General features: G+C 45.5%; 2 protein-coding genes across 2 annotated transcripts; both read right to left on the bottom strand.

The window, feature by feature from the left end:
- Window positions 1-1,473: 1,473 nt before the first annotated feature.
- Window positions 1,474-2,082, bottom strand: LOC119352276. Its single transcript, XM_037618964.1, has one exon. It carries the CDS (start codon window positions 1,958-1,960, stop codon window positions 1,685-1,687), a length of 276 nt encoding a protein of 91 aa, XP_037474861.1. The 5' UTR covers window positions 1,961-2,082; the 3' UTR covers window positions 1,474-1,684.
- A 2,444-nt stretch (window positions 2,083-4,526) lies between these two features.
- Window positions 4,527-9,721, bottom strand: LOC119356955 (diacylglycerol kinase 5-like). The gene is made up of 13 exons (XM_037623937.1): window positions 9,503-9,721; window positions 7,895-8,129; window positions 7,645-7,767; window positions 7,434-7,562; window positions 6,996-7,081; window positions 6,643-6,766; window positions 6,443-6,491; window positions 6,146-6,228; window positions 5,939-6,006; window positions 5,650-5,724; window positions 5,299-5,386; window positions 5,088-5,204; window positions 4,527-4,995 (listed from the first exon to the last, which is right to left on the bottom strand). Exons 2-13 carry the CDS (start codon window positions 8,126-8,128, stop codon window positions 4,666-4,668), a joined length of 1,506 nt encoding a protein of 501 aa, XP_037479834.1. The 5' UTR covers window position 8,129; window positions 9,503-9,721; the 3' UTR covers window positions 4,527-4,665.
- Between the last annotated feature and the right edge of the window lie 234 nt (window positions 9,722-9,955).

Below are 9,955 nucleotides of genomic sequence, written 5' to 3' on the forward strand. Positions count from 1 at the left end.
CGACATGGCGAATGCGCCCGGGCGCCCGATATCCACCCTACATTTAGACTGGATATGATGGGTGCCGTTCAGCCCGGTCGTTTGAGGCGCCCGTCTGGATCACTTTTTTTGTGGCGGGTCACTGACCGGGCCGTCCGCCCGGACGTTTGAGGCAGGTTTGGGGCACCCAGCTGTAGATGCTCTAAAGTAGGTTAAGAGAGGTATGCGGGAGCGTTGGATGACCGGCTACCGCATCTAAACCTGGGAACAGTTTGGTCTCGAACCATAGTTTCAATTTGGTTTTCCTATTGGACTGCTTTGGTTTGGTTGAAATGGGTTCAGTCTCTATTGCAATTTGGTTTGGTGTGGACTTTTGTAATTAGTAGATTGGGTTGGTTTGGTCTGGACAGAGACAAATTGGTCTCAGACCGTTTCAGTCCATGGATAAAAACCAGTCTAGCAACTGTTTAACCACACACCGTGAGCGTCATGTGTGACCAACGCTTGATTTAGGTGCAGCCGCTGCCCAAGATGAGTGACATGAGCGCCGATGAGGAACTGGAACACGAGGAACCCAAAGACGAGGCCTTCCACGACGGTGCTGACAATGGTGATGGTCGTGAGCTCGCCCTTGCTGATGTGGCCGACAAAGGCGACGGTGACGAAGCCGATGAGGAACTGGAAGACCCCGGTCAGGATCATCGGCCCAACGATCTGACGAAGGGTCTTGCACACGTCTGGCAAGGTCTTGCAGCCGGCCATGGGCCACCGTGCCGGCGCCACCATCGGCTCTTCCGGTGCATGCACAGACTACGTACACTGAAGCTCCTCACACCAAGCACACACCAAGCTAGCCGCCGTTCGTACGTGCCTCATACCTTTCGTACTTCTATACGTACAAGTTGAGTTTGGGGTCCAACAGTTGCTGCTGATTGACCCATGGTTTGAAACTTTGGGTTCAAATTGTACGTGGAAAATGGTTTGGATGGATTTGGCTTGAAAATACATTCAGTTTGGATTGGTTTGGATTGTAGCATTTGCAATTTGGTCTGGTTTAGTTTGATCGCTGGACTTATACATGTATGGATTGGCCTGGGTTTAGTTTGGATTACAAACTGACCGAGGCGACCTGGTACGGACGTTGAGCTGGTGGCCGAGTAGAATAGGCCTACCACGCACCACACACGCAATGAGAAAGTTCCTCGAACGAGAGAAGCAGCAGCAAGGTCGTGGCTTCGTGCAGGTCAGGAGAAACATGACAGGTTCAGCCAGTAGCGTGCAGGTGAAGATGTGCTACATGCAAGAACAACATCGGCAGATCAACACGGGAATAATCAACATTTTCAGTGTAACCCTATGCCTTTTTTTCAGTACTTTTTCAAGATCGACGATTTTTTACAGTATTACTTTGGGTGTGTCTAGAACACATCCAAATGTGCTCTAGTTATTGCACATCTAAATGAGTGAATCAAGCACAAAAAGAAAAAGAAAAAAAGAAAAAAAATACTCACACGAATCTTAACATAAAATCAATGATATATGATTTAGATGTGCAATACTTATGTCATATTTAGATGTGCTTTAGCAAAACTGTATTACTTTACATTCGGCTTGTACGCACAGATTTGCAAACTTAGAGTCACTTAACCACACGGCACGTAAACCATGTGCACGCACACTGCTAATCGGTAATACTAATTTGGTGCTAGGCGTTGGGGCCCCACATGGAGAGGAACATGACGGTGCGGAGCGACTCCTCCTGCGCCGCCCGCCTCCGCCGCTCCTCGGCGGCCCTCCTGGCCAGCGGTGCCTTGGCCCGCGCCGACTCCGCCGGCGCCCTGCCGGCCCTGGCCATGGCCTGCTGCTGCGCCGGCGCCTGCGCCCTGTCGGCCTTGCCGGCGGACCTGCCGACGGTGTCCCGCACGGCCAGCGCCGCCCGCGCGCCCACCCGGCTCATGCTCATCATGTACCTCAGGCTCATCCACCAATCTCTTCTTGGTTGCTTGCTTGGTTTGGCTTGGTCGTGGTTTCGACGTGGATGGAAATGGGGCGCGCCGGCGTTTATATATAGTACATGGCGCGGGCGGTTAGCGTGTTCCGTTTCTGCGGGCACGGTGCACGGTTTCTCTGGGAAACGGTGGGCGTGCTGCTGACGGCGGGAAGACTGCTCTAGAAGATGCCTTGCCTTGTCACCGCTCACCAAGTCCTTATCCTTTTTTTTTAGGGGAACAAGTCCTTATCCTAGTAGTACCATTTTGACGTCATCCATTACGCGTTTTTGCCGGTCGAGGCTTCAACGAGATGGTGCAATGGCCGCTTTCAATCTCAGACGAGTGCTAGGAAAATGATGATGCGAGTAGGAAGCGATTCTTAGGTGGATACATTAGTTGTGTTTTAGATGAGTCACTTCGACAGATCGATCGAGGTTGCGTTTTGGAACTGCGGTGAATTTGTTTAATTTTGACTTCTAATGTAATGCTAAAATGATCGATCGAGGCCCTTGTGAAAGTCAAAATGCATTTTCATCTGGTTACATTTTGACTTCCACAAAGGCCTCTTTGACAAGAGTCTCAAAAAGCCGGAAATGAAATTCGTTTCATTGCTTCACCGACAAAGAATGAATTATTGCGAGAGATTTCAGCGGACAGATTTTTTTAATAAAATATACAAAAAAGAATTCCTCGGAGAAAAACTATATATAATGCTAAAAATTTCTTACATATTTTAATCCTCTAAAACTGCTTCGAATTAAAGAGCCAACAACAACTACAGACTGAACCTGACTGCCTAAGCAGTGTAATCTGAATTGCCGCACCTCGTCACATCGCGGCTGAATATACGATTCAGACTTGAGAGGTACCACTACACAAATCCAACAAGACAACAATTGCATTGCATTCCATGCAAACACTTGCTAATTTTGCGGTTAGTGAATACTGCCGGTATACACAAAGGCTACTATTTAAGCTCCGAAATTAACACCACTAAAAGAACACCCGTGCGTTGCAACGAGGCCACATTAACTTTAAAAATTCAATATTAATATTCTCATATATATCAAGTGACATTGGCGACCTTTTTTACCATCAATTCCTCACACACACTCTCTGCCTCCCTCTTCCTCACTCTCTCCCCCTCTCCCTCTCTCTCTCTCTAACACACACACATATCCATCTTATTGGGTACGGGACCATAATCCATCTATTTCACACACACACGCTAGTACATAACAATATGAATTATATGTATTATATTTGCCACCACAACTGAAGGAATTAATTTCATGTAAATCGGCCAGCCACAGCTCCAAGAATACGCGGAGGAGGTGGCCCGGGTCGGCGTCGGCGCCGTCCGGCACGGGCCACGGGCCCGCTTCCAAACGCGTCTGCGCGTCGGCCACCCACGTCGTGTCCTTCAAGTGTCACTTCCACCGCACCAACTCCCAAGGTCACGGCCATGGCCAGGGCCAGGGAAGTCGCCCTTCTTTGCCCCCTTCACCGGCCGCGGCCAACGCGGTGCCGCGGCACCCGGCCTCGCCGTCCTCTTCCTCCAACACCGTCGCGACCCAGTGACGCAGCCTAACCATCGGCCTCGAGAATCAAAAACGCTCGACAACGTAGAGGGAAGGAAAGGTCATATACATGTCATAAGAAAGGGAGTTTATTTACTGCTCACTCGATGTATTGTTTCCTTTATTTGGAGATTGATTACCATCCGTGAGTTAAGGTAAGGTTTACGTGATTGAGCGATTTTTTGAAAATCAATTATTTGTTTTCTAATTAATGTAATTGAGTGATTTAAGGTAAGGTTAATTAATTTAGATTTGATCTTTAGAGATTGTTCGTGATTGATTCTACATTACTAAATAACTTGTGCCAGTATGAAAAGTTCTGATCTGTTTAGTTTTCTTTCATTGTGTGAGAGGGTGACGCGAAAATAAACCGATGAAGTGAGGGGAGGGGACGAAAAAAATCTACGAAAAAAAACCAGCGAAGATGGGAGGAGGTACCAAAAAAAACCATGGAAGGTGGGAGGAGACTACCAACTGTTTCATTAGGAGTAGAAATTATTAGAGATTAGAAATTATTTGTTTCCTGAAAATCTATTATTTGTTTCCTAAAGCAAATTGCATTAATGAGAGAGATTTCGTAGATTTGGCTAAGGTAGGAAAGAATCTATTATTTGTTTGCTAAAGCCAATTGCATTAATGGGAGAGATCCGTTGATTTGGCTAAGGTAGGAAAAAAATCTATTATTTGTTTGCTAAAGCAAATTGCATTAATAGAAGAGATCCGTTGATTTGGCTCAGATAGGAAAGAATTTATTATTTGTTTCCTAAAGAAAATTGCATTAATGAGAGATTTGTTGATTTGGCAAGGTAGGCGGTTTTTGCGGTTCGTGGCGGCTTAGTGTGAGGTGGGACGAGGTACCAAAAAAACCATAGGAGGTGGGACAAAAAAAAAACCTAGGAGGTGGGAGTTGTCCCTGGTTAACCTACGAAATTTCGTAGATTTTTTTAGGACGAAAAAAAACCATGAAAGGTGGGACTAAAATAAAACCTGGAAGCGAGACTACCAACTGCTCCCTTAGGAGTAGAGATAACAAAGGGGAATAATCACTGCCAGCAGTAGCGAGCATTCTGAAATCTGAACCATATCAACAAGTCGCAGAAACCTCGACTAATCACTCAGCTAAGGTGCGCAATGTCGACCTCATCAGGTAACTTGAAGGTATCCGCAGCCCCAAACTTCTTCCTCCCCTCCTTCCACTCGTCCTCATCCTCCAGGCTGTCGCTGTCGTCGTTCTCGTGCCCATGGCTTGATGGAGTCGCGGGCTCCTCGACGCTCTTCGACTTGCAGTGGCCGTTGGCGAGCATGGTGACCTGACGGAGGTGGGAGATCTCGACGACGACAGTCTCGTCGTTGCTGGGGAGTGGCTGCTTCCATGGCTCACCGTCGACCCTCATGAACGTGTGGTCGGCTGCTCCTTTGTGGAACTCGAACCGGATTCTATGAGCCTGGACAGTGAAATTGCCATTGACGTCAGTCAGCCAGCGTTACTGAATCTACAGTCCGTGTACCGAATGGTGAAAGAACCGAGGTACTTCACCTGTGCTAGACGAGTCCCGTGTCCATTAGGGGCCAGCAATACGAGACCGTGCCAAGCATCACGAAAGCCGACAACCTCAATGAGTCCATCATCAACATAAGGCGCAGTCAGGTCCCTCTGCATATATTGCCAGGTAAGCTTATTAATTTCTGCCGAAGCAAGTCATCAATATGACAACAAACAAGGCATCTCTGCAAGAAGGGGAACTTACGTCTTGTTTCTTCCTCGTGCCAGGGGTTCCCCAGGGATTGAATCCTCCCGAAAAACTTGGCAAATTGAGGCAGATAATTGATCGAATACTGAAACAAGAGAAAGTTTGTTGATATTATTTTTGGTCACTGGCTGTAATCCAATTCTTACAAATAATGATAACCAGAATTTCAAGTATATGCCACCTCAACTAGAAGAAATTAGTAGGTGGCAAATTGATTGCAATAAGCAGGCGCAGACATTTAAGATGTACAAAATGAAAATTGCCTGACCGTACACAAATACTGCTGAAATTGCCTGACTGTACACAAATACTGCTGATACTGCCAAAAGGCAATAAGGATTTATTTACCTGCTCGGGATTTTAAGCTCTTCCCATTTGCCACCAATTTTCATGATCTTCACCTTTGCAAGTTGCGAAATGTTCCTGAAAATGTGAGCGCGAAATGTCATATACATGTCTGAGGTCAAGGTATATAAGAACTCTTAAAGCTGATGGCAAAGTTATTAGGGCTCTACCTACAGATCTAAATTGATAGATACTTTGATAGCTTAATAACACATCAAAATGCTAATAATTTATAAACAAAGATAATATAAGCAAGATCAGAAGCACAATGGCTGCATTAGCGATAAATTACCTTGAAGAGGAATGGGTTAGGGAAGGAGCAAACCATCCTTGTTTAAGTCCAAGCTTAGCATATGTACCCTGCATACACAAATGCATTGCAAGATTCATCATACATCCATACATCACGCAGGCAGGCTAGCAATTCTGATTTCTGAGTTACCAACCAAAGGAAAGGATAAAAGAAAATTGTTTCCCACACAAACACACCAAAAAATACCTGATTCGTTAGCTGGTTTTTGAACTTCTCTGGATTTTTCTTCCTTTCAGAGTGGAACCCATATGACACTTGAGCATCCATTCCTGCAGTGTATAAAATCATGGTCACGTTCATAATTTCGCATGATTCAAAATCAGGACACAATTACATATTTAATATAAAATGCATCCCATAATTGGACACTGAGACATGTACTATGGTAGTGACAAATATAGTTGTGAAAAATGTTTATCATCTGAAATGGTACGCAGTCTTTCTCTGAAATATAAGCTAAGCAGTAAGCAGTGCAACTCTTACCCATACTAAAGTAATTCCAAAATCCTCCACGGAATGTGTGGTAACCCTCCTGAACAAAGACATAATTGGTTAATAAACTCATGACATTTCTACTTTTCAGTGTATAAATGGCATTTACAAGTGATAGTCCATTGTTACTATTAATTACATTAGTAATCAAAGGATTAACGATAAATGGTAGCAGCAGAAATATGTCCTACCACATTGAGCTCATCGGATCCAGTTACACGGTGGAATGCATGAAGTGAATGAGGCAGCTCTAAGGGAGCAATAGGATCACATGGACCTTCCTGTGGTACTCGCATCCTCATGATGATATGCCAACTGAAACAGTAAAGTGCATCTAGATTGAATTTTTCTGTCATAAGCAGAATAGAGAACATGTTTTACTAATGAACTAACCTAACTGGGCCAACAACTGGAATAGAGAAATAGTTCATTGGAATGAGGTATGTGAAATAACCGTTGGTGCCAAAATGTGCACGTTAATCAGAATAGTGGAATTAATAAAACTTTTTTTCTTTTCAGAAGCACGTTATAGGTGAGACAATACCTATCAATGCGCATTTCTCTTGCTCCTTTTACTAGCCCAAGGAATGATTTCACTGCCTCTTGGTCAGTAGCTGGGTTCTTCTTTCCCTGCAGTTCAAGTTAAAATGAATATTAAAAACGTAGTTCCTTGCTGAACAAAGGAAACAAGGTATAGAAAATTCAGGCCTTGCACCGTACACAGACCAAGTAAAAGGAAACATGTCAAAGGAAACTGAAAAAATAAACAATAAACGTGTACATTAAAACAAAAAGTTTCATTCCTCATGGAACAGACAAACAAGATAATTAACTTGTGGTACTGGTATGTTCTTTTGTTTATCAGGAAGACATAAACGTTCCAGTAACAGCAAACATGAAGTACATCCAGAGACATATTCATCACACATTAAGACAATATGTGCTCATATAAGTCATAACAAAAATTAGGCACTAGCATTACCCATCCGAATGAAAAAGGAAGGTTGTTTCCGGTTCCCAGAGGCACAGTAGCAACAGGGGGTGAGTGCGTAAGCTTCAGATCACTAACTACTCCAAGCAGCCAACTTGCCGTGCCATCACCACCAGCAACCTGTTTGAAAGCTCCTTAGTTCAGACAAAGAAACAGGACATGCTTTTCTACATTATTAAGATTATGAAGGTAGGACACTCACAATTAGTCTCAGGCTCTTCTCAATTTGAATAGCAAGAGTGTCAGCATTGGACTTGAGCCTTTGGAAGTTGGCATACAACCTGTGCAGCACCTTGTCAGGGGACTCCTCAGACAGATCAAAGACCTGTGAAAAGGTGAATGATGTAAATTTCCCCAGCAATCAAACATGATTTAAAGAGCTACTGTGTATCAAGGGACCAATGGAATGCACTGTTTCAGCATCACAGATTCTGCAACTGCAAGCCAGGTACCTGTGCTTCATTGAGAACTTCACGGTATGATTTGATCAAACCACTTCCAAGTTGGCCACCGCTTCTAGAGTTGATGAAGACTACCACGGGACAAGATGGTGCATTGTCAAGGATGACTGGTTCAGAGTCCGGCTTTAGTATGTAATCTGGAATGCGGTAGTCCGACAGCGGGCCGCATGACTTGCTGCCAGAACCGTTAGAACCAATTGCGCATCCATCCATCCTGCAGTCCATCCTGCACATCATGGTAGTCAATTTTAGTTTACACACCTTACGAACACTCTGCACCAGCAATCTACCACTCGTTCTACAGGTGTGAGTGGGGGAAGTTAAAAATTTAAAGAAGTGGTGGTTTGAAAGTATCTTTTAGAACCAAGTATGACAGCCATCCCCATTAATGAACTACAACACCCAAGTCATTCTCCAATAAAAGCATGCTAGTAGCAGTTCATCAAGATTCTTGATGCAAAGTCAATTAAGTGTAATTTCCTGACAGGAAATATTGCTAGAACAGAAAATGAAGGAAACAGAGTTCATAACGCATTACCAACCACAAAGTGTGGGCACATTTGATAGAAAAATCATCTCAATGCAATCTCGAAAAGATTAATACTGGAAGATCATTCAAAGCGAGGATGACACGGGGCCTGGTGCCACATGAAAATGACACCTTTCCAACCCAGCGATCTTTACAACGATATAGGAAGCAATATCGGCAAAAGAAATTCATATGCATATCCCTGCGCATCCCATGACTGCACAAAATTCCCGTTACCACTGCCTACAGTTCACGAATTCAGCATCTTCGGAAAGTAGCGCTGTGTAGCACTATGCCAGCACAGTGCGGCAGCACACCGAGTAACAAGAAGCAGAATAAAGTATGGCACATAGGGCGCGCATGCACAAGAAGCGGGTGCAGAACTTGGGAACAACTAAACAGGGGGCGCGCTGCTTTTCCCCAACGATATTATACTAGTCCCGAAAAGAAAAACTGTATTATTTACTACTCCTCGGTTCCTAAATATTTGTCTTTCTAGACATTTTAAATGACTACTACATATGGATGTATGTAGACATATTTTAGAGTGTAGATTCACTCATTTTGCATATGTAGTCACTTGTTGAAATGCCTAGAAAGACAAGTATTTAGGAACGGAGGGAGTACAGAAGAAGGATCGGAAGTGATTTCCGCTGCGACGATGCTACCAGTTCATCTTCTTCGGAAAAACAATGCCGCCGCAGGCACACAGGCGTCCCCAATTTCTTCCACGAACCATCGACGCTAACCGCGGAAAGAAGCAGGCAAGACATGTGTCCTGCCGTGTAGAAAAGAAAAGGCCCGGCAACTGAAGCCCTGCGCGGAAGAAAGAACCAGATCCCCAACCCGCAGCCACACGGCATCACCCAGCTAACCGCCGCGCGTGGATCTAGAGCGCTAGAGAGAGAGGGAGAGATGCAGCGAGCACCGACAGCAGGATCGAATTCCGGCGACCGGAATGCGGGGACAACGACCCGGGAAAGAAAGAAAGAAAAGAAAAGAAAATATCTGCAGGCGAGGGATCCCCTCGCAAGATTCAAGAAGCTAGGTGGGCGGCGGCGGATCTTTACCTGGTGGCGGGGGAGGCTGGGCGCGTCCGGCGGATTCGGTGGGTGGACTGGCCGGAGACCGAGGAGGGAGGAGTTGGGGGAGATTCTTGGTGGGAGCGGGGGTACTAATAGGGGAGGGGAGGGGAGGGGGGGGCGAGTGGATTCGGGGTTGGGGCTTTCCTTCCCCGGATGGTGGTGGTGGTGGCGAGCGGCGAGAGGGCGAGGACGGCGAGGAAAGAGCAGACGAAAGCGACCTCCGGCCCTGCGGAGTGCGTGCGGTTCATTCATGGAGTGGGGAGGCGGGCGTCAGCAGTTTGTCCAAGTCCGCAACGTCCCACTGGCGTCCGCGGTGCCAGCGGCGTGACCCGCTGCGCTTCTGACTTTCCCTTTCTTTTGTTTTGTTTTCTTTCTTTTTTTATTATTAGTTTGTTTAGGAAGTACTCCCTCTGTAAACTAATATAAAAGCGTTTAAAT

This window comes from Triticum dicoccoides, chromosome 2A (assembly GCF_002162155.2).
Source record: "Triticum dicoccoides isolate Atlit2015 ecotype Zavitan chromosome 2A, WEW_v2.0, whole genome shotgun sequence".
Taxonomy (NCBI): Eukaryota; Viridiplantae; Streptophyta; class Magnoliopsida; order Poales; family Poaceae; genus Triticum; species Triticum dicoccoides.

Excerpts from the sequence above, each read along its gene's own strand:
- LOC119352276 (XM_037618964.1), bottom strand. The coding sequence starts at position 1,960 with ATGAGCCTGAGGTACATGATGAGCATGAGCCGGGTGGGCGCGCGGGCG.
- LOC119356955 (XM_037623937.1), bottom strand. The coding sequence starts at position 8,128 with ATGGACTGCAGGATGGATGGATGCGCAATTGGTTCTAACGGTTCTGGC. Across the intron at positions 7,563-7,644 it reads AGAAGAGCCTGAGACTAATT|GTTGCTGGTGGTGATGGCAC; the intron begins GTGAGTGTCCTA and ends GCTTTCAAACAG. Across the intron at positions 7,082-7,433 it reads TTCCTTTTTCATTCGGATGG|GGAAAGAAGAACCCAGCTAC; the intron begins GTAATGCTAGTG and ends CTTGAACTGCAG.